The following is a 25,938-nucleotide window of genomic DNA, read 5'->3' as shown; positions in this document are numbered from 1 at the left end:
AAGTAAAAAAAAAAATTGTGTATAAAATAATCGTTGTTTTTAAATATTTCTTTTTAAGTTTTCAAAATCTAATAACTAGACTATTTGTATCTCTGTCAGCTAATGCCCATGTATTTCAGATAAGAGTACTATAGTCATTACAGCCCTACAGCTTGGTGAAACAGCAATTAATTGGAATGCTCGTCAAATCTATGTTTAATGGAAATGTATATATATATATATCTTAAACATGTCTAACAATATTCTCAACTTGCAACTAGTTCTAGACCTGTAAACAAAATTTAATTCAGCCTCCCTCACCTTTACAACGTGTAAAAACCACACGCTTATGATTGTTTTACATATTTATTTTATTTTCACGAAACGTAAAATTTAAAATATAATCTCTGACATAGGAGCCTTAGTTCGCCCTCTCCTGTGGACTACAGTTTCACCTATTCGAGGTTCATCAGCACAGCTTGAGTCAGCAAACCAAAGAAATTCAGTTAGGCCTGTTATAATTGTGATGTATATGTAATATTTATGGGTTTTAAGTCCTTTTTAATTCACAATAAAGTAATCTAAATTGATTTAGGTGCGGCGTGTCAAGGAATGCATTAGGCTTCTACGTCACAGATTATATTTTCAATTTTACATTTGGTGGAAAAATAAACATTTGTAATATAATCTTTAGACAGCTGGTCCGCTGTATAATATCGAATAATAATTTAAGCGCAATGCCATAATATTATCCACACGCCTAAATTAAGTTACTGTAAGGTGGGTTGAAAATAGCTCAAACTCCCATAAAGATTATTATGATGACAAAGTATACCATGGGAAACATAAAAGCACCATTTCAGATAATACCACAGTCACCATGAAAAAACCAGCCATTACAACATTAAGCATCCGGAAACATTAGTAGTTTAGAGATAAACTACCAGAAAGAGCAGTATCACAAGCAAAAAAGTTTTTTTAATTACAAAAATAAACGTATTTAATAGTTATTTTACTCAAATTTATTATGGTAAATTTATAAACTATAACTAGGATTCTGTGTTTTCGGCTTCTATTTGTTCATAATTTACCGGTGCTTAATTTTAGAAATGAAAGTTAGTTGAAAAAAAACATAATAATACCCTGGAAAATTCATCACTGTTGTTCTTACGTGCCTTTGATTTTGAATCTGAAATAATCAAATTATGAAGGGAACATCTTCAGTTTACATGATCTCTAACAGTAATTTTAGACCTACTGATTACTATTCATATTTATTAGAAAGTATAAAAGAAATACTCTATTGCAACACTATGGGTTCACTTTCTTAACTTGCAAAAAAAAAGTACAAATGCGCGAAATGTTCCAAGCTTAAACTTAAAAGCACTCTAACTTGTCTAAGAGCGGTAGGCTACAGTCATTGTAAGCAAAAAAAAAAAAAAAAAAGATATGAGTTACTTTCACTATTCTTAAAATAAGTTATATGGTTATTATTTACAATCACTTTTTGGCTTCTATATTATACAACCAACTAGTTATCTTTGACTCTTCTACAAAGTGTTACGATTAATCAGTTTTAACAAGCAAGAAAGGATGAATGTATTTTATTTTTTGTAATACTTACAAAAATCATTGTATTTAATTGTATGATAATTATTGCAAAAATAGCTCAATGACAACGCTAGGTGTCCGGGTACAGACACTGCATACGCTATTGGTGGTGTTATTATGTCACCATGACAACATTAAAGTGACGGTAGGCTTAGCGTTAAATTTATTCACTGCTGCTTTTCTTAAACGTTTATTCGTTTATTAATAACTTTGGTATGTTTTCAAATTTAGTAAATGTGTGGTAAGCAAACTCGAATTTAGTTTTACTTTATTTGGTCTTCTTGGAACAATTTCCCTGGGAGCTGTTAGTAATGCTATGAAGCTTTGGAGTATCATAAATATTCCACAAAATGATTAAATGTATTTAAATTGATAAGCTTATTAGTTATATCATGGTTTTAAAATTTCATTTCATGTCCTGTAAGTTTATTGCGCAGTGTTTCATACTAAGTCGAATTCAATATAAATAACATTGATAAAGAGATGTTTAGAAAATATGCATAATAATGAAAAAGATGGTTATGTTTTTAAAATTGATAAAAACAACAATAGAACTGGCAGTATTCTTCCTATAGGTTATCCCTTCAATTTTAGCTTCAGTAACAACAAAAAGTACAATAAATAATAAATAATGAACCATTGTTTCGTTTTGAGTTTACTTGCTGGTTATAAGTATTATTTTATTACAAGTTACAGCTTTTACAGCAAGGAAGAATAATTCTAAAACAGGCACGAGATTTCGATTACTGGTGCGATCATTCTCAAGTACACAAGTTTTAACGGTAAAGGTTTGAGTGATCAAAACGTCGTACCTGTATTTAAAATGTTCTTCCTTTCTGCTAAAGCTATAACTTGTAATTTTGTTTGCTTGTAATTAAGCACAAAGCTACACAATGGGCTATTTGTGTTATACCACCACAGGTATGGAAACCCGGTTTCTAGCATTGTAAGTCTGCAGACATACCGCTGTGCCACTGGGGGACTGTAACTTCTAATAAAATAATAATGAACGTTACTGGGAAGGCATTACTACTAATGTTACAAGGTAAATACCATATAACAAACTATCTTGTAAAATCTCGGATTTATATCAATACAGTCTTTGTTAATATACATATCTCAACAAAATTAAAACAACTGATTTATGTAGCTGTCACGAAAAAAAAATTCAGTTACAGTAGAAATTGCTTAATTAAATTAGAAGATACTGACTAAGATATCGTTGAAACAATATTTTGTAAAGAAAAATTAAACATGGGTATACCTCAGTATTTCATCTGTTTGCAGTTCAAAGTTAATATTAACAAAATGCAAACACAGTATACAACTATAATTACTATCAAAATGTTGTTTTTTAAAAAGGACGTATTTTTCTTTGCATAGTTTGTTTTTAGATGTTATTAGCTTATAGCTACTAAATTATTAACCCTTACGATTCCTTTAATAAATACTAGTGTCAGTAATGGACACTACCGATATCTTATTCGTAATGATAAAATACAACTTTCAGATGACATAAGTGATTCTTTACTATCGATTCAGTAAGTAAAGAACTTTTATGCATTTTCTTCCAGTTGATTTTGTATTACACTCCAAAGAAAACATATTTAGGTTGTATATAAAAGTTTTATTGTTTTTAACTGGCAAACGTGAAAATATTATGTTCTTGAGTTATCTGTGCCATCAGAACGTGCAAGCCAGTGTAGCTTTTAACAAAAAGAAACAAAAACTATAACATAATAGCAGGTTTACACAGAAAAACAAAATTAGGTCATTGACGAATTTATTTAAAATTGGCATCGATTTTTTTCTTTTATAGACATTCACTGAAGTGTTAATAAGCTTACTGTAAAACTAATTAAATATAACACAGACCTGCGAATTTAAACTTCAGAGAAGTTGTTTTGGTTTTAATAACGGATTTTCCATAATTCAGCTACGAAGATTTCGAAAATAATATTATTTTTTTTAATCACGTAAGGATTTTTTTACAATCGGGAAGAAAAAAAAAACTCTTAGTTGGATCAAATTATTATTTCGTTTACTACAATGAAACTTTTTTATTATTATATTTGTTAACAAAAATACAAACAAACTGAAAAAGAGGGAAGAACATTGATGTCAAACGAATATACATCCTCATTCATCTTGATTTTTGTTTGGGAAATCTGTTTTTTATTTTCAAAACTACGTGTTGTGGTCTTTCAGCAGATTGAAGGTTCGGATAAGAAATTTCCTTTTTATTTAGAGTGTTGTAACCTTGCATGTGACATGAGTAAAAATAGCAGTCATCTCGGTGGTTTCCAGGCTCACGCCAGACCACTGAAATTCCAAAAGACAAAGACTTTTTCTTACCTTTAGTCCATTGTCTCAACTCTTCGACACAAACGGTGCAAACTTGATTTGTCTCGGTCCCCAACTGTTATTCCAAAATACGCGTAAAACGCTTTTTTGATGAATTCTGTAATGTTTTGCCTTTGTTTCTTTACAAGAAATTTACCACAAATGTAACACACTATGTTTGGGTCATTTAAACAACCTCTTGTAGTCATAGCGACGAATAAACAATATTTTAAAAACAATGTCAAAATGCACGCACAAACAAATACTATTCAGAAATGACATTCGTGCGTCCTGTTAACTGTTTACATACTAGTGGTGTGTTTCTCGTCGTTTCTAGAACGATCGATAAGACTCTTACGTCGCGATTGGTCTAGAGAAATCTATAGCCAGTGGTTATCAACATTTTAAGCATAACAAAATGTGACCTGGAAATGATTCAAAGAACAAATGCCGTTTTGTGAAAAATATGTACATGATTGAGAAAAACGGATATCATTTTTGGGTTCAGCGTACAGGAATTACTGTAGAACATGTAAAAATGCTTATGAAATGTTAATTAATGAATCTAAATAACGTTGAAAGTTGAAAATAAATAATCATAATGTTTGTTAAAATTGAATTTGAACTAAAACTTTTAAATTATTCTACTCTGATACCCTTTTAATAATTGTGATATTCTATAGTGATTACGTTTGAACTAATCCTTTTGATAAAGCTTATTTCTACTTTGGATAAGGCTTTTGTTTTGAAAAACCATGAAATATTTCGAATTAAAGTATTGATATTGTGCATAAAATTAATACAACTTAAAAACACAAACAATTTATTTTATTAAATTTTCAAACCTGCGATACATTAATATTCACAAGTACACACGGAAAGCTATAATCAATTGTACAAATACACATATGCATCGGCATTTACTGTTCAATAAATGGAATAGTTTAAAATAGCTAAATTTACCAGTTTTCCATTTAGAATATTTTCATGTTCAAATTAATTCAGTTCTGCACCAAGTTAAGCTTTAATTTGTTTTATTTTTTGTTTATATCTTTTCATTATATATTTTGTATTCAGACGTTTTTGGACCCAGCAATAAATATTCGTACACGTGCTGCACAATAGGCTTTCAGCTGACGCCACTTTGGCATCACAGACAAGACTACCATTTTAATACTAGTAATAAACGATCTTATAATACGAAATTTGATATTCTTCTTTAGTTGGTCACTCATGGTTTCACTTAGAGCTTCTTCAGAAGCGTTTTACTAAAACATAAGCCGTAACTGACAGCACAAAGCTTCAAATGGTTTAAATAATAATTAAATAATTTAAATGATTGATTTTTTAAACAATCTAAATCGTTGTACTGTCAGCTACGGTTTGTGTTTTAGTAGAACACTCATGATGAAGCTGAAAAGCGAAACGTTGAGTTTATGTAATTAAAGAAAAATAACAAATTTGGTGTTATAAGATCGTTTATTTCTAGCATTAGAATGTCTTTTATACACCAATATGCACTACAGAAATTAAATAAAAACTACTGTTTTACTAGTTTGGATCATTTTGATTTAAAAAAAGGATTTTGAATATTTCATCACTTAATAAGTTTCCTGTATTTATATTTAAATATATATATATATATTCTAGTCAAGTAAGTTACGTGGTTATGAAAGATAAGTATTTCCAGAATATATTCTGAATAATTAATATATGATTTAAACTGCAAGTTGAATTAGCATGAATAATTTTCATTGGACAATAATCCTTGGCTTGAGGACTGTCATATGCTTAAAGTATTCCGTCAAATAGAATTAACATTATGAAAACCTTTCCAAGTCTGTCGCCATTAACAAAGACAAGGATTCATAGCGAATTCTGCCAATTCATAATTAAGATTTCAAGCCAAAGAGAAGATCAAGCTTCAACAAGTAAAATGTATTACGTAATGGAGGAAAGTCCAGTAGTACAAACCAAGCTATTCTCTCTGTCATTGTGATGTAAAATAGTTTTCGTTTTATTTTAGGAAAATTGACAGGAAAAATATGCTTATTATCACTATATGACATCATAAGGGCCATCATATATTTCGAACTGTCAAAGCCCTGGTCTGATTCCAAAACGTTCAAAGGAAATAAAGGGCGGGAATAACATATCTATCTATATATAACAAAAAAGAAAATGGGTGTATAAAAATGATACAGTTTACAGAATAAATGATCAGACTACGACCTTTTGGTTGCAGTATAGGATATTAATGAAAAAAACACACACACACACGCAGTATCTGATAAAGGATAAGAAATGACACAATGCAGCTACATGAAATATAAAGTGCCCTCTTATGATGCATAAAGAAGTTGAAACTAAGGCCAGAAAAAGAAATTCACATTCGATAACAATTTCGACGCTTGCCTTTACAACCTGCACACTCGCAGTCCTTCGGCCTATTAGTCTTCATCACCCCTTTTCGTTTCCTATTCCTACAAACCATGAAGGTTGCTTGTATAGCTACCAGGATAACCAGTGCTGCAATACCAGCAATTATTATATAAATGGTTATATCGTCTAGACGCCGACTAGGTTTTGATGCTAAGAAAAAAAGAAAAAAAAAAGTTTGAAAATTACAATAAATAAATTATTTTTTGTTTGTTTTTTCATAAAACAATGCCCCCAAGCATGAGTACAAAACAAAATTATTATAACCAAGCCTTGCATGGCCTGCTGGTTAGGGCGCTGAACTCGCAATCTGTAGGTCGTTGGTTCGAATCCTCGTCACTGAACATGCTCGCTTTTTCAGCCGTGAGGACATTATAATGTGACGGTCAATCACACTATTCGTTGGAGAAAAAAAGCAGCCCAAGAGTTGTTGGTGGGTGATATTTACTAGCTGCCTTCCCTCCAGTCTATCACTGCTAAATTAGGGACGGCTAACGCAGAAAGTCCTCTTGTAGTTTTGCGCAAAATTTAACAAAAACCAACTTATTACAAACAACAAATGTTATTTCAAAGTATCAATATAACCTCATCATAAAATAATACTTGCGATAATAATATTAAAATTTATTTTATTGGCAATTGTGTTTTAATAAGGAAAGTACACTAACAAAAAAAAATGTTTTATTAAAATATCACAATATTTCGGGCACATGATATTTTCCAGGTGATTTGTTTTGTGAATCATATAATACGGTTTTAAGATCCAGTTTGTATTTTATTTTCTTATAATAATTAGGTAATTAGGAATTATAAAGGAATGATAACTTGTGGGGATCTGTTACAAGTGACAATATATCAGGCAATTAATTAGTTTTCTTATGAACGATAACAGTGAGTTTTAAGTTTTTCAATTTAAGCTAATAGTGATTATTCTAACAATGTATGGTGTTTTATCGTGACAACAAAGTTTACGTTGTTTAGAAAGTTATTTTTTGGGAGCTAGGCACCTGGAATTTTTTTTTTTTTTAATTTTTGTGAAAGCACTTTGATCTTTCTGGAATAGGGAATCTTTCTGCTGCTTCGTTTACTCTGTCTAGTAGCTGCTGGGGAGTTTATTTACGACTGAGTAAAAGCAGTAATTCATTTATGTATAACTTGCAGTTGTCAGTTGGGACCAAGGAGCAGCGTGGCCTAGTAGTTGGTTCTTTGGTAAAGGTTGCGGGTTCCAAGACTACTCGTGACACGTGTCCTTTTCTAACACTCATTGGACGTTATGTTGAATCTTATTAAATGTGATTCTCCCGTTTTAGGAGTTCATGTCAAAGGTCGTTCTTGATGTATTTCTTTTCCAAGATGATGAGGACGTGATAAACGTCGAAACATATAGATTCCACATTTTAGAAATGTTGTTAATTGTGTTATTTATTTATTATTGTATCTGAATGTCAGAACACAACTACACTAATTAGTTACCGACTTTTAAATTCTTACAATGACTCTTGGCTTTCAATCAAACTTAACCTATTTTACCTCTCATCCTCACTAATATATTGTAACATTAATGATTTCTCTTCAGATGATACATAATTTGTTTTATCAGGATTTTATCTTTCCTTAGCGAAAACAAAAACTGGCTTGAGTTGGAGTTATCTCTTTAAAAAATACAAAATTTAAGTTTATCAGCCAAATTTTTAAGACATAATTACGAGAGATAAACAACAATTATATATTTTACTAAACAAGACAAAACGTACAGAGAACTATACAAAATATAAACACAACAACAACATGTTCTTTTTAGTTATCTAGTCTATTCTACAATCTCTTGAATAGTCTTGTAAACAACTCGGATTGAGTATATGGAATACTTAGATGGGCAGATATACAAAGACTGAACAAACAAACCACGAAAGTTATTTAGGTAATTATTACAAATGTAAATGTAGAACTAGCCTGAAACTTTGATTGTTTTTGTTTTTTTTTGCTCAAAATTTATAATGCTGATTACTATGAGACTGATGTGTGTGTGAGGGTAGTTAGGGGAGGGGGCGGTCGACAGATGTAGATTGTTGAACCGAGAAGCAAACTGAAGTGTTAGCAGTTCTGTCTGAATCAACAAGCGCAGTCTTAGACTAATGTTTGTATTAATAAACGTCATTAATACAACAGTGCACTGTATTAGATAAGTATCGTTACATGTACTATGATAATGATGACTAACCAATGCAAAAAGGCTTTAGGACTGCAGTGTAACAAACGAAACAGTGACGATAATTTGTTAATAAAGTTAAAATTAAAGAACAGGGTGACAGATAATTGCATTGGAAACGGGTTTTGTTTGTTTGTTTCTTTTGTCGAATTTCGCGCAAAGGTACTCGTGATAGACTACACGTAAGGCGGCTTATCAACACCACCCATCGCTAACTTTTGAGCAACTCTTTTACCAACGGATACTGGGATTGACTACTACATTATAACGCCCCACGGTCTAAATGGTGAGCATGTTCGGAGATGGGATCCGAACCCGCGACCCGTACATTGCGATTCGAGTGTCCAAACCACCAGGACCATTGGAAACGGAAAGAAGAAGTTTCGCTCCTGATATGACACTGGACTTTCGAAACGTCGTCTTCTGTCACATCACGGTGAAACCTGTTAAACTATCATAAATGTGAAGCCTGTAAAAATATCCTAAATAAGAAGTCTGTAGAAATATCCTATATACGAAGCCTGTTAAACTATCCTAAGTAGGAAGTCTGTTAAACTATCCTAACTGGGAAGCCTGTTAAAATATCCTAAATAAGAAGCTTGTTAAACTATCCTAAATGGAAAGCCTGTTAAACTATCCTAAATGGAAAGCATGTTAAACTATCCTAAATGGAAAGCATGTTAAACTATCCTAAATGGGTTCTTCATAAATTAATGATTTGTCATTCTAGACTCGGTATGTTTGAAAGATTTCGTTTTAAGTTTGGATATAAAACATAATTGGACTGAACAATATTGACTTTATAATGACAGCGCTTAACTGTACCTACCTTCTACTCCATCTGGTCCAACTTCTACAACTGAAAGTAAAAAAATAAACAAAAAAACCTGTTAAACATATTGTTATGCTTTACTTAGTTATAATCTAAAATAAACACCACATGAGACAAATACACCAAAATCGCACACTGGTACCACATGAGACAAATACATCGAAATCACACATTGATACCACATGAGACAAATACATCAATATCACACATTGATACCACATGAGACAAATACATCAATATCACACATTAATATCATATGAGACAAATACACCAAAATCACACATTGATATCATATGAGACAAATACATCAATATCACACATTAATATCATATGAGACAAATACACCAAAATCACACATTGATATCATATGAGACAAATACACCGAAATCATACACTAATATTACATGAGACAAATACACCGAAATCGCATACTGACTACTGAATTACGAACATTATTAGAGCGGTTTACAAAGCGGTAAAAATGCATTATGTGAATGTTTTACCAAACTGTAAAAATAATCATCTAAATGTTGCACAAAACTATGAAAACATTATCTGACTACTGTATAAAACTACAAGAAATATTTATTCATTGGCATCAAATATACTAGCTGAACGGGGTCACATCTATTAAACTCAGGGGGATCATGGGGGGGGTGTCAGAGGTTGCGAACTAGCCCTCTTTTGGACCACTAATAAACATTAATTTCACGACCAGCCATATCCTTTTTCTGGTTAACAGCGACACTTATATTCTTAACACAACCATAACGTATCTAAACGTACTGTACGGCCAGCGGTTCTGTTTCTCAATACAGCGTGAACGGGCTAGCATCACCCGTCTTACACCTTATTGACCAGGCAAACTTACGTTTTCAGAAGGCTGTGACTGTTTGTTTACACCTACGTACTCTCCTGGTCAGTACGATATGATATGGTACTTAAACTGAAGGATTCAAATAACAGTGTGTCTACGGTATATAATAAGTTGTTGTTGTTTGTTATTAAGCATAAAGCTACACAAAGGACTATCTGTACTCTACTCATCACGGGTATCGAAACCCGATTTCGAGAGACACAAGTCTGCAGACATACCACTGTGCCACTGGGGGGGGGCGGTAAAATAAGTATCAAAATGGATATGTATGCGTATAATTATGACGTACACATAAACTTTAATTAATTAATGAGTAGATCATATCTAATTTATCTGTAAATCTTGGATGAATATCTATTTCTGCATGATTTATTAATTATCGAGTTATCGTCACACAACTCGTAATACAAATCTTGGCCACACTTATGGATCTATTGATGTTAGTGTTATTATGAAGTGATGAAAACAATTTCACATTTTATTTGATTTTTTAATTCGACAAATCAACAAAAAATGGTTTTGATTTGGACGTACTACGAGTTTTAAAGTTGTCACCTTTAGACAGTTTTTACAATTTTATGTTATTCCCCCAGGGTAATAACGACACCGTGAGGTTATGGCTACAGGTAAAAATATTAAAACGGAACCAAACAGTAAATGTTATTATAACAACAACAATACATTATCTTCTCAAGGTTTCCTGCCCCACGGTGGCTCAGCGGTAAGTTTTAGGACTTCGCTTAAAATATAGTTTCGATACCCACGTTGGGCAGAGTACAAGGTAGCCTATAGTATAGCTTTATTCCAACAATATACAACTAACATCTCCTCAAGATTCAATGCTCCATTATGATTCAGTGGTACATCTTGAGGTTATAACGCTTAAAATAGGGCTTCGATACCCTTGTTGGGCAGCGCACAGATAGCCCAACGGTTAGCTTTGTGCTCGATAACAAAAACAAAACAAATACCAAGGTTCCTTCCCTACCGGAGGAAGGTTGAATAACGAGATAAGCAGGGTCAACCTCCAGATCACCAACAAATCCTTTGCTGACGGTGTTGTTGAGCTTGGTGGTTAAAGCTGACATGTGGTGGGCAACGAGATCCTCATCAGAAGGTGTAACTCCTTCAGCTGGGGTCTCCTCTAGCATGACGATCATCATCTTTACCAAAACTGTGTCGTTTTCTGCTTCGACGCTGTTAACAGCATTATTACACTATATTATCCACATAAAATGTTTAAGAAAGTCACAAAATTTCACGGGAAAACTAATCACAACCTATGTTGTTTTTACATTCCTCGTAAAAAAACAAAAACACACACATAAACAAACAAAAATACAACAACAAACAAGTTACATGACAGAGTCCTTATTACGTATGATTCTTTTATGATATGTATGATATATGTTCAAACTTGTTTTGAATTACACAGGCCTGCAAAGTTAAACTTTATAGAAGTTGTCTTGGTTTTAATAACGAATTTTCCATAATTCAGTTACGCAATTTCGAAAATGATATTTTTTTTTCTATCGTGTAAGGATTTTTTACAAATCGAGAAGAAAAAACTCTTACTTAGATCAAATTTACAACAAATATAACATACTATGTTTGGGTCATTTACACAACCTCTTATTGCGATAGCGATGAATAAATAATAATGAAAAGAAAAAAATAATGTCAAAGTGCACGCACAAACAAATACTATCCAGAAATGGCACGTCATGCGACCGTTAACCGTTTATATACTAGCGGTGTGTTTCTGGTGGGCTCTAGAACGATCGATAAGACTATCACGTCGCGATTGGTCTAGAGAAATCTATAGACAGTGGTTGTCAACATCTTAAGCATAACAAAATGTGACCCGATTTCAATGAAATTATTCCCTTATGTAAAAGTACATATGATGTTTTGTGGAAAATCTGTACGTGATGGAGAAAAATGGATATCATTTTCAAATTTAGCGTACCATGGGATATAAAATTTCAAGACAATAAAAGCATCACAGGCTTGTGTTATCGAAATGTTTTTCTTTAAAAACAAAAACAAAGAGTGAACTAAGCAATAATTAATTGAATTCATAAAGAACAGTACAAGGAAAATTTAAAATATAGTAGTATTCACAATTATAGATATGGGACTCACTTTTTTAGATCAACAGCTTTAACCTCCTTAAATCCGTCTATACTCGTCAGTTCCGAGGACACCTGTACGGACAAAGGTACGGATTTGTGGTTTGTGTCTATTAGTTCAAGTATTCAAATAGGCTTAATGTGCCAAATATTTCATGCAACTATAAGACCTACAAAAATAAAAGAATTAGAATAACACAATCGCGAAAAAAACGTTCAGTTTTTATTTATTCTTCATGGTCATGTTTTCAGCATCAGAGGTCGCTGTTTTAAGTATTCAAAGCAAACACTTTTCATTAAATCCCAACATCAGGCCAGCTTGGATTACAAATTGTAGAATCAGAGGTTACACACATCTCCTACATAGGACGTTTTCTTAGCTTAGATCAATATTCTAACTTACTACAAGTAGCTCCATCTATAAATAATAATGACCACACACTAAAGAGGGTTGAGTTCGTTATACTAAAACGATTTTGAATGTGCAAATCAGCAAGTCAAGTGACAACCACAGCCCATATAAAGTTGCATGGTACAGTATATATCAAAACTATATTATGACATCATTTAGCATTTCGTAGGTAATGTGATGCCACTAACATTTAATCGCTCTTGGGGAGAGTATGTAACAACCCTTTCCGCCACAAAGTATTAATACCCTTAGATCATACAAATGTGATCATATTGAGGATTTAAAATTTATCAGTGTTTGATGACACTGGGAAACAAAGGAATATGGATCAACCTGAGGTAATCAGAATAATCCAGAAAAAAGACCTGCAACAAACAGTACCTCAGATGTTGTAAGGAAAGTGTGAAATCTTGTTACAAAGGTCAGTGGCAAAAAGCGTCCACGTGTCCAAGGTATCAGTATCCACTACAATCAAGAAGGATTTCCACCTAGAAACAAGGCCAACAGGATAATATGTCACCAAGATTAGCCTTCCAGTCATACCTCTCATTCAAACATCACATACTTCAAGCAGCTTGAGAACTAAACGGGTATTCATGCTATTCCATAAGAATACATACCAGTTAAGTCACCAGATGTAGCGCCTATAAATTTCTGTGCGATCAGAATGTTGAAACGGGCGATGGAAAACCGTCGTATTCAAATACTATATAGAATTCAATCATGCAGGAGTGTTGTGCTTTGGACATTACAACCTTACGATGGATTAGTTTACAATGGGGACAACGCTGCAAGGCTGTTATCAAGATGCACTATCGTCAGATGGAGTATTATCGAACGTGGCGACATGAGCTATAACGGCTTGATGAGGCTCCAAAATCGTTTTAATGTAACGTGCTCAACCTCGGTATAAAACAGTGTACATTTTCCGTGTAACTACATTAAAGGTTATTAAAATATGACATTGTATTTGGTCATAAAAAGAATAGTTCAAAGGTTAGTGCAATGTTATATAATTAAACTGCCAATTCAAAGCAATAAAAATATATGAGCCTTAATAAAAACCGTGAATTACAGGATTTGTCACAAATCAAAAGAGGGAAACAAAGATTTGTCTTTAAAATAAATGGTGAAACAAACTCAAGGTTATGCTTAATGTAAATAATATTGTATTTCTATAAAACTTAATTATCTTGTACTCGTTCCTATTATCGATGTGTAAGATGGTGAAATCAAAAGGTTTTTATTTCTTATAGTTTTTTTTTCAGCAGTTTGAATTTTAGGATTACAAGCACTCAAGCTTACCGCTCATCATCGAATAAGGGGAGCGAGGATATAACTAGATCATTACCTAAAATAAACTATTCACGAGTAATTTTTTCAGTGATGCTGTTGCTTTTTGATTTAGTGCAGGTATTGAGCATCAAAGTTTAGCGACATAATACGCTGATCCAGTGAGATAAGGGGAGTAATCCCGCACTACTTATATTAACGTGCTCAAATCAGCCTTTAATAGATCTATAGTGGTTAAGGTATAGCTAAATATATATAAAGAATTTGATGAATGTTAGTGAACTGTTTGTGAATAAATATGGATTTTTATATATATCTTTAATAAACATATATGGCTCAGCGGCAAGTCTGAAGGCTTATAACTTTAAAAACCGGATTTAGATACCTGTAGTGAACACAGCACATATAGCCCATACTGTAGCTTTGTGCTTAACAAAGAAACAAACAAATCTATAAGGTTGGGTTAAATATCTTTACCTAACGTGACAAGTGCATATAAACATTTGTTGATCGTTTTTTTTTTTGTTGTTGTTGTTTTTTCAGTTTCTGAGCCCAGGCTTATGTGGTAAAGAATCGGACTTGTTCTTGAAATAAAACAACCAGAAATGTAATGGGTTTTCCAGTGAAAGTTTTCAAATCTGGCTTTTATTATATTGTATTGTATTTGAGATGTTTCTGGGCATGGTCTCAAGTGCCCAACGAAGGCTGCTCGACTGTCGGAACAATGCATTCTAATCATCATAAGTAAGAACATAAGAACAATGTATTAAATTATCTATATTCATTATATGTTAATTTTAGACTTGATCTATGCAAGAAGGTTGTTTTGATCAAAAGTTAAAACCAATTAACCACTCACCTCAGCTAGTCTTGAATCACGTAATTAAACATGAAGTAACTCCCGTTTAATCTATTATCCTTGATATTTTACAAAACTAAAAACAATATGAACATACAATAACAATGGAGAATTGAAAGAAACAAACACGTAATAAGTTCAACAATATTTGGTTATGATAATTCATAAGCTCCGTTAGAATTGAATAAATACAACTAACATATTGTTTATGTAAAAGTTATACCAATTCATGAGTTTGTTGATGCTGTTCTACTTAAATGGTTTCATATAAGTGATTATTCAACACACAAAAAAAGAAAAACTTGAGGAAATGACGTAACAGGAAGTGACAAAAGAAAAAACTTGAGGAAATGACGTGACAGGAAGTGACATAACATATCTACACACAGAACTAAGCAACTCGAAGGAAACTAACATTGTTTAAAAGATACCCCTGAAGTTTACGATATTCTTCCGAGTCCTCCTCTTCTAACTCGATTTTCCAAGCTCGTGGCAGTTTCAGTTCCACATTGTACTCAGCCTTACGATGGACAATAGCGGTGGGCGTAGTTTCATAAATCCTGGTGGTACTTGTACTAGGAGTTGTGGATGGACCAGAGGAACCTACTGGTGGATACATAATTTGAGAATTAGGATTAAGATATAAACGTTCATGAATAGTGATGGTTCTAAAATTAACTTTTCCAACTGCTTACGTATTTCTATATTTGATCACCGTACTAGCAAGTACAAATTTTGTAAGGTTACCTTATCAACTCTCTCCTACAAGCCCCCAGTGGCACAACGGTATGTCTGCGGACTTACAACGCTAGAAACCGGGTATCGATACCCGTGGTGGGCAGAGCAGTGTGTAGCTTTGTGCATAACTTCAAACAAAGAAACAAACTCTCCTACAAGAATGTTTAATCTTCATGGGGTTAAATCATCAGCACTACCGAAACTAGGCTTAATTCAACAGCACAGTATAAGCAAGTACAAACTAGGCCTAACTCATCATCACCATCAAACTAGCAAATATAAACTAGGCTTAACTCAACGGCACAGTATAAGCAAGTACAAACTACGCCTAACTCATCGGCACTGCCGTACTGGCGAGTATAAATCAGACTATTCTAGTATGGCTGAGGTAGTCTAAAAAGTACAAAACTGAAAAACAAATACCCACAGCACGATTCGTATCTGTTTCATTGTTCATTTTCAACTGTGTGTACAGAGTACCTTACCTTAAAAATAAATGTTCGTAAATAATTATTTTCAAAGGAAATCCAAGTATTTTATCAGTGGAACATCACCTCAGTTCCATTAGATACACAAGACTATTTAAGTTAATGCGAGTATTATGATTTAGATGGTTTAAGTATAGCGCAAGTGATAAATTTATATATATTTTTAGAAGTGATAGTTTATCGCAGGTTTGTTTACTTACCTGTGTACGAATCATAAGTTGTGTAGTTAAACTGTTGTAGTTTTACGTCATGTTACTCGAATCTTCTGATTTTTTTTTCTCGTTGCTTTAATTGAGCTTTGTTGTATCATAATGTCTAGTAGTGTGTGTGGAATGTTCGAGGCTGCTGTCGTTAAGTTAGTTAGTTAGACAGATAGATAGTTCTAGGCGTGTTTGTGAGTTTAGCCATAAAGAGCATATAGTGGTGATTTTTAAAGTGAATTATCATAGATTGTATTGTAATAACAGAGTAGAGGAGAATAATTAGTCTTGTCAATTGTGTTTTAAAGTAAGCGAAAAAACCTGCGTGGACTTTTGAGGAAAATAGACTCTTTAAAGCTTTGGATACAACTGTGATAACCAACAGTATACCGAACATTTGTATATATACGTTTGACTGGTTTTAATATATTATTTTAAAACAAGTGGACTGTGTGCCGTGTGTTTATTTTTGAAATTTACCACCAAGTCACAGACACCTACTGTAAAGAATTCTGCCCATAAAAACATAAAGACCTGACAAGTACTATTGCACCTTTTGTTTTCTCGAAACCAGGTTCATTGGTGGGTTCAGATTCTGATTTTACATCTGGTTCACTGGATGGTTCAGGTTCAGATTTTGCATTAGGTTCACTGGTTGGTTCAGGTTCTGACTTGGCATCTGGCTTGCTGCTTGGTTCAGGTTCTGATATTGTGTCTGGTTCACTGCTAGACCCTGAATCAGTTATATATATCTTTTATCATAACATTACTCAGAAGCAAACAGAATAAGCTAGAAAAACTACTTTTCATGTTACTCCAACGAATTCACTGATATAACACGTATATCTGTGTATATATAACAATTGTGGAGAGGAGTTTTAAAGTTCTACATCAGAATATATATATATTACACTATACAATGACACTTTGCTAAACGTTTGGCAAAGAACAGCCAGAATTCAAATCAATATAATAGAATTACAAAAACAGAAAAGAAAAACATTCTGAAAATGTATATATCTTTAAACATGTTGTGTCCTTTATTTGTCAGGTAAAACAAAACATTAGTTTTCAGTTTTTACAAATCAGACACGGATACATTCTTGCTCAGGAACACAACCTACGAATACACTCACCTACATAAAATTTCTGACTAGATACCACAGGTATTTGTTCATGAAACTGAATTTTGCGACTATCGCCGTCATAATTTCCACCTTTTACAGGAAATAAGAAGTACAAGCCGTCCTTTGAAGTAAAATCGAGATCTTGGGAGTTGTCTCCTGTCTTTCTTTTCCTACTAAATCGCAGCGTAACCTTGCCGTCGTTTATCTCGCCAGAGAAATTTTTAACATCCTGGCTGTCGTCATACTGTGGATGTTCGTAGCCAGTTAACCATCTGGAGTGAAAAGTCGTTTCGTGTTTAAATTTTTAAGGAAATAAATTAAAAATGAGCTTGTCATTGGGAGATGTAGATCTTAGAGAAATCTATTGAACTGATAACTACTACTCAGTCATATCAGATTAACTCTGTTTATGCTTATGCTTATCATACAGTGTGTATTATTATTTTAAGTTATTAAAAATGATATACATACATATACTAAACTTCAGTTTTTGTTCACAGATACATATATCATATTTTCTACTTTTGCCCGATCGTTTTCCACTGTCTTTCAGTAAATTAATTAATCCTTGTTCATAGCTTTGTCTACTCTATTTCAAACTCATTCTTAACCCTTATACATAACTTTGGTAACTCTGAACTTTACTTATCAGTAATCCAATTTATCGCTTAATTTTACATTTTATTGTACTGATCATGAATTGATATACATGACTTTTTCTTGTTCTAAAAATTAACCTTAGTTTATAATTGTGTTCAGTCAACAATCACTTCCTCATTATTGAATCAGCGCGCATGACTGTTAAGTTGCTGTCTCATTCATAAAATCACCTGCGAAAACGTGCGCTGGCAATCAAAGTCCTTCTGTAAATAAAGAGGAAATATCTTTAGGGTTAGTCACTATCACTACAAAACTACACGAGGCTTAAGATCAGAGCACCTTATAGTAGAGTAGAATTGAAACGAAAGAAATACTTACGCATCAATGACATTCACTTGGCCGATTTCATTCACCCACCCTATCACGGCGTCACTGTTGGGCTGTTCAAAGAAAAGTTTTAACCTGAACTTTAAAATAATAATCGCACAGCAGAAATAATCTAATTGACAGTCTTACTTGTTTTTGTTTTTTTAATTACACCTTTCTGTTTTATTTAAACAGTGTTATTGGTTCATTACTGTTGCTATGTTTTACTTTTAGCGCAAAGCCACACAATGTACTATCTCACTCTGTTAATCGCGGGGAATCAATCATTGGATTTTATACTTGTAACTTACTGATGATTTTCCGGAGGACTTTACTGGTTTTTATTCATTATTCCAACTATTCATATGTATCATGTCAAAATCATTTTATTCATGCTATCTTTTTACGTTGATGTATCATACGAACACTTAATTTTCATTACGGAATACTTACAATACCTCATTGTCATGACTTTGATTATGGAGTATTTGTGATACCTCATTGGCATGGAAGCTTTCCATGCTCAAAATCAAATAAACGTGCTTGTGTAAACCACGGCGATAAATTCATAAATATCACCTGTTGGATACGCACTCACTCATTGGCTAATGTATTAGGAATCCCAACCTAATAACGTGTTGGACCACGAAAACCTTTATTACAGCCTCGATACAATGTGATACGGACTTCACTAGTGTTTTGAAGATAACTCCTTCAATTTCCGACCATTTTGTCATCAATACCGCCTCCAATCCCGGTACAGTTGTCGATAATGGGCTATGTCCCCCGATATCTCTTATATCAGGGGACTATGCAGCCCATGGTAGATGTTAGAAGTCTGTATAACGCTCAGTGAACCGATCACAAAAATTCTAACTGTCTGGCTAGTTGCTTCATCATCTTAGAAATAACCAACTATGTTTGGTAAAAGTAGAGCATTAGGGGATGTACATGGTCAGCTAGGGTCAAATATTTACTAGTAATATATGGTTATCCTGATAAATCAGGAGACCTAGACTATGCGCCCCACAACATTACACCACCTCCAAAACCTTGTACATTGGAGACAATGCAAGATGGGTTAACGATTTTTATTGCATTGTCGCCACACGCTAACCCTACTATCATTACAGAACAATTTAATGCGTAATTTATTTGACCACATTACACATTTCCAATGGACAATGATCCAATTCTGATTATCTAGATAAAGAGATACGTTTTTTTTTCTCGGTCGGTTACGAGTTCACACACACCTCCGGCAGCTTGTATTGTCAGAACAATGTAAACATGATCAAGAACCTCGTGTAACCTTTCCTTGTGTTAGGTTCACACACACACCTCCGGTAGCTTGTATTGTCAGAACAATGTTAACATGATCAAGAATCTCATGCAGTCTTTCCTTGTGTTAGGTTTAGTTTCAGAAAGAATAGCTGAAATACATCTCACCAAAAATACACCACATGCTTCTAGTCATTCATTTGTTACAGTTTGTGCTCTGAGCATTAAGGCTATTTTCACATTTGTAATTGATTCGTTGGTTTTGGTAGTTGTGTGAAGCTATATAAGGGCAATCTGCGCTGGCCGTACCTAATTTTAAGCCGACAGACTAGAGAGAAGGCAGTTGGTCAATAGCACCACTGTCAACTCTTGGGTTACTCTAACCAAATAATGTCAATCTTATAATGCATCCACAGCCAGAAAGCACAGAACACGAATTTCCGGCAACTGGACTTGATCCTCGAATTCACAGTTCTGCACGCTGAACACTAGGCCATGCTCATCCAGTTTGAAAATGATATAAACAAATTTGGTTCAGCAATGCCCTTTACACGGTATGATCATAGATATTCGAATCTGACCACTACTGAAGCCTGTTCAATAGTTGTTGTTTTTTTCTCGGTCGGTTACGAGTAGTTGGTTGTCACAGTTTTTCGTAGTAATAGAAGTGTTTTGTACAGTTGTAGGATCTGATGGTTGATGCCTGTGAACTGAAACGTCTTTAATAACAACACTTCTGCTAAACGGACACGACTATCACCCTCCTTTGAAAATCGGAATTATCCTTGCTCTTACTCATTGCCTTGCCGACTAACTTAATGTGACTACATCTCCGCACTTAAAAAGCTCAGTCTCCTGATGCATCATAAGATCAGTCTATTTCGCGTAAACAAATAAATAGATATTATTACAAGTTACAGCTTTTACAGTAAGAAAGATATATTTTTACTGTAAAAGCTGTAACTTGTAATAAAATATACGTAGTCAGTAAATAAACAAAAACGAGACTATTAAATAAATAGTTGTTCTTAACTTTGTTTAACGGAAACTGGAGTTTATTATGAAACCCATATCTCCAGAATGTAACTTTATTAGCTCAATATTTTGCAATTACAGCTTCGTCAGGAGTTATCGATATTCTTACAAGTTCACTAATCCAGTTAAGTCTAAATTGGGTCCAATTTAAGTTTAACTGGATTAGTGAACTTGTGGAAAAATAGTTTTGTTTATAATTAAGCCCAAAGCTACACAATGAGTTATTTGTGCTCTGCCCACCATAGATATCGAAACCAGGTTTCTAGCGTTGTAAGTCTGAAGACATGCCACTGCTGAGAGGCAAACTTGTAGGATATCGATAGCTCATGACATGGGTCGTGATTTTATTTACGTTTATAGATATATTAAATAACTAGATTGTTATAGAAATATATGTTGCTCATCCGAATGAAGTATAATCAGTGTACTTTAAAATGTGGAAAACATTTTGTTACGAAATTAATTGCACTTCAGCATTTTTGAATTTTATTTTTTTTAGTTTGAATTATCGATATCTTTGAGTAAAATAATTGTAAACTATTACCATTTTGGGATTCTTCGAAAAACCAACACCTGTCCACTTGTCACCATTAGAGCTGTGAATGACGAAGTGGATATCATCAGTATCAGTTTCCATGTTCCATTTAATGTGATATTGACAACTCTGCTCTATACAGTTGTGAGGATATTTCCACTCGCCACTAGGTGACGCAATGGTCGCTGCAGAGGGTTGACTTGTTCCATCTATAATTACAGAATAATATATACAATATATATATATATATTACTATACTAACAGTTCTTAACTCGAGGAAATGGATTTGAAATTTTGTAAACCAATATGTATACCTTGACAGGAACACCTTACGTCAGTTTTTTTGTATAAGGGTAGGATACATCTGTTGGTTCCCACACCTACTGGTATACGGAGTGAGCGAGCAGATGTATGTATTTTAAAATGGCGTCCCTATTCAAGGTCTTACCTGATGTACTTCAAATAGCTATTCTTTTGGTGAAGTTTGGTATAGAAAAGTGTCAGCACTTGCTCCCCGTGCTATTGTTCTATTTGGTGCACTTATAACTATGGTAAGTCTGTTTGTTATACAGCTAAGAACTTTCAACAACGTCAGTCAGTCAGTGAGATTGAGAAATTTGTGATTTTATGAATTTTTTTTTGTATCTGCTCTGTTGACTTTCTAAAGTGGTTCTATAGATTGTAATTTTGTGGTTTCTTTATCATCTAAAGGTGACTCTCAAATACGTTTAAGCATTTATTATTTGGTTGTTAAAGGTTTAAACGAGTAAATAAATTGTATTGCATGTATTGTGTATCCGTTCCATTCCTACTATAAGTACTGCTGTACTTATGATGATATTATTATTATTATTATTAGAATTTAGACAATTTTTCGAAAGTTTAGAAAGCTTTAATTACGAATAATATAGGTCTCTGGAATGATTACGAATATGCCTCAAGATGTTATTGGCTTATGCCCCTAATATAACATTGTACACATACTATTGTTTATGTAATATAATAACCTGAATGAACACTAAGCCTACACGTGTAATTGCTTACAAGTTCATTTTTAGGAACTATGACCCTTCGGAATATCGGACTATAGCTTATAAGATACAGTTATTGACAAAGCAATTAAAAACTTTACATACTTTGACAGTTAGTACAAAAGATGTTAGTGATAGTTTATACAGGGAATTCTAAAGTTACATTATTTGTAAGTACTTCACTTTTAAACGTTTATCACTTTGTAACCAAATTAAATTCTAAGCTTCAATGCAAATGTCATTCAGATTTGCAGAAAAAAGTTTTAAATTAAATAATACAACTGTTATTAATTTATCTATATTATTGTGTTTTGTTAAACTAACTTCAGTTTATCACTTTGAACACAATTCTTTGCCAAATCAATATATTTTTAATACACAGTTCAGTTGGTAGGAACGATGCTTATGTGTTACAATGTAAACTTGTCAGTCACAATACACAGGAACTACATAAGCTTATTCAAACCCTTAGGTACTTACAGAACTGGTTCCTCTTACCGAAAAAGTTCAGAGTAAGCTTTCCCCGCTGTTTTCCATGTCCGTGATATTTAATCTCATCAGGTCTGTAGAAATCTGTTATCTTGGCGTTACCGGCTTCAATTCCTGTTTTAGGCTGGTGGATGTACTTTCCAGGCTCTTGACCTTTGGCCCAGATAATGTTCATTAAACTGTTCTCAATGGTGTGGTCAGTGAGTTCTTTTGCTGGAAAAGGTGAAATTAGATATTTTAGGTGCAAGTCAGTTCATTGAGTATTATACGCCAAAAGTACATGATGAAGGAATGGAACTAGTGGGCCTAAAATTAGTGATAAAAATGCTAGGCCTAATATTTTTATAAAAAGGCACTATATCACAGATTTAACATCCTTGGTTTGAAACATGTAATGAACTGAGAGGAATGTGAAAAATGCATTTCTGCGTTATTCTATCACTAATATAATATTGTGCTTACTGAATAGCTCATTTCGTTTAATTTTCTTAAAGTTTCTTTTTGTTGTTGTTGTTTACAACAGACAATGCCGTATAACGTAACAATTCATAACTCGGTATTTAAATCATGGTGGATAAAACTCCTATAAACATTTGACATTTCTTAAGTGTATAATACTCAGATGGATATAAACAATTCTACTTCTGCTAAATAAAATGCAAAAAAGTGTTGGTACGAGTTTTAACTGCCTAGCAGGTCACAGCAGCTGATAATGTTTCACCTGGATAATCTCTTCAGTTCAAGCTTTTACACAGTACTGGCCTAACATAAACCCTTCAATTCTTGTTTTTACACAGTACTGGCCTAACATAAGCTCTTCAATTCAAGCTTTTACATAGTACTGGCCTAACATAAGCTCTTCAATTCAAGCTTTTACATAGTACTGCCTAACATAAGCTCTTCAATTCAAGTTTTACATAGTACTGGCCTAACATAAGCTCTTCAGTTCAAGATTTTACACAGTACTGGCCTAACATAAGCTCTTCAGTTCAAGCTTTTACACAGTACTGGCCTAACATAAGCTCTTCAGTTCAAGGTTTTACATATTGCTGACCTAACATAAGCTCTTCAGTTCAAGCTTTTACATAGTACCAGCCCAAGTAACGAAAATGAAACTAAATTGCTCGAATATTCTTTGATCTGTCTCATGTTGCTAAGTTCATTCAATTTCTGGAAGACTGCACCCTCATGAGAAGCTTTAATGAGGAGCCGTGTACCTCTCATAAGAAGTTATCTGCCTCTCATGAAAAGCTGTGTACCCATACTAAGCAGCCATGATAGAGACAAGTATCTACCAAGTACAACAAAAAGACATTTATTGTTAATATAAGTACGTGACAAGTGTTCTACTACGTTAAACTTTACCTGCAAGAAAGAACTACACTTCGTGTTACCTTTTATTTTTTTTCGGAATAAAACTGTGGTCACTCCATTGTCCTCAGCTCCTACTGCAGCAGTCAAACTATCTGTTCCACCATAGTAAGAATCAACACGAGGTGTCGATCTGTCGCGGGTGTAATAGTCAAAGATACGACTAGCCTTTCCTCGAACAACCCCCATTACAATATCTGTACAATCCATGGCGTGAAATTCATGACGAGGGGTGTAGGAAGACGTTTGTGGATACGTACTAGATTTCTCTGATGGACTTGGTTTGCTCTTCGATGGTTCTGCAGAAACGTTCGGTTCCACAGATGCTTCCGGTTCAGTAAGTTGTTGAGCCCCACGTTTGAAACGGCCCCCAGAATAAAAATTGCGTCTGTCTGGGGCTTTCTGAGGACTGTCCACTAGTGTGATGCCAATTAAATTACCATTTTCATCAATAATGTGTTTGTAGTTTTGTTGCTCGGAATCTCCGGATGCTGGGAAACCAAAGCCGTGGTCATTCAACGAAGCTTGTGATGGTGGAAAGTAATAGGGTGGACCACCAAAAGGCGCTGAAGGTAAAGGGCCTGGAGTGGTGTTTGCTCTTGGCCCCTTGTTGATGTTTGAAGATGTGGCTTGTTTAGAAGTGTCCTGATTATTGTTTTCTCGGGTCTTGTGTGTGTCATGGGTGTTGTGATTTTGTGCATCTTCTTCAGGAACCTGTTCGGAAGTTGGTTCAGCAACAGGCTCCTCTATACGTTTTTCTCCATTTATAAGGTTCGTTTTCTTGCCTGTTTCTGACTCGAGTGATGATGTACCGCGACGATCTCTGATCAGAGGAAACGCCTTACAGCTAGATTCAATACCTTGAGGTCTCCATCCAAGAGCTACAAAACTTGTACCACTAACTTTGAGAACAGCTTCAATCTCTCCAGTTTCCTTAATAGCGAAATTAAAACAAATTCAGTGGAAAACAACAACAAAAAACAGCTATTATACTTGACGATCTAAAGAGTATATATGACACTAAGATACAATGAACGATAACTCCAATAACCCATGATATACATACTAATACAATGAACGATAACTTCAATTACTCATGATATACATATTGATATAATGAACGATAACTCCAATAACTCATCCCATATCTATGAACTAAAACCCTACCTGAAGAATAAGGATGTGGAAAAAATCTTATTAAAACATTTGGAGCAAGCACTCTTTGTACTCATCTGTGGCATACTAGGCCTACGAAAGCCCTAAGGCAAGAATTTGTCTCTCCCCTCCCACTTACAGCCCAACAGGGCCAGCGCTAAGGGATGCTGCTGTGAACCGTGCAACCCCAAATTTCACTCTGGCCAACCCAACTAAAGTTCATTTTCCCTATCGGTTTAAAAAATCAAATCACCAATTTAAAAACAATCATACGATTTTTTTATATCGTTAAGAAGAGTCAACAAAAGTTCCACTTCCCCTTCCCCAATGGAGAGGAACTGGAGCCAACCCTATTATTGTTGCGCAAGTAGAAAAAAATATACACTAAATTACAAAGTAAATTAAAACCATGTTTCAGATTGCTTTGTATAATAGTATAGCATATTTGTAAGGTATGGGAGCCTATAGTTGTTGACTGGAAGTTTGTTGCTCCACAGGTTGACCTTTCACGATCAATAACTGTGTATCATGAGTAC

At 33.9% G+C, this 25,938-nt stretch overlaps 1 protein-coding gene across 1 annotated transcript in view; it reads right to left on the bottom strand.

The window, feature by feature from the left end:
• Positions 1–6,319: 6,319 nt before the first annotated feature.
• Positions 6,320–25,938, bottom strand: part of LOC106468082 — a 34,826-nt gene continuing 15,207 nt past the window's right edge. The window contains exons 5-15 of the mRNA XM_022396386.1: positions 24,271–25,180; positions 22,886–23,089; positions 21,366–21,565; positions 18,518–18,579; positions 17,549–17,811; positions 16,966–17,145; positions 15,402–15,589; positions 12,436–12,497; positions 11,279–11,487; positions 9,411–9,440; positions 6,320–6,525 (exon numbers count right to left, since the gene is read on the bottom strand). Of these exons, the coding sequence (XP_022252094.1) occupies positions 6,320–6,525; positions 9,411–9,440; positions 11,279–11,487; positions 12,436–12,497; positions 15,402–15,589; positions 16,966–17,145; positions 17,549–17,811; positions 18,518–18,579; positions 21,366–21,565; positions 22,886–23,089; positions 24,271–25,180 (2,514 nt within the window). The remainder of the gene's footprint in view (positions 6,526–9,410; positions 9,441–11,278; positions 11,488–12,435; positions 12,498–15,401; positions 15,590–16,965; positions 17,146–17,548; positions 17,812–18,517; positions 18,580–21,365; positions 21,566–22,885; positions 23,090–24,270; positions 25,181–25,938) is intronic.

Source organism: Limulus polyphemus, unplaced genomic scaffold (assembly GCF_000517525.1).
Source record: "Limulus polyphemus unplaced genomic scaffold, Limulus_polyphemus-2.1.2 Scaffold2864, whole genome shotgun sequence".
Classification (NCBI taxonomy): Eukaryota; Metazoa; Arthropoda; class Merostomata; order Xiphosura; family Limulidae; genus Limulus; species Limulus polyphemus.
The sequence above is the reverse complement of the archived record's forward strand: the minus strand, read 5'-3'. Positions and strand labels throughout refer to the sequence as shown.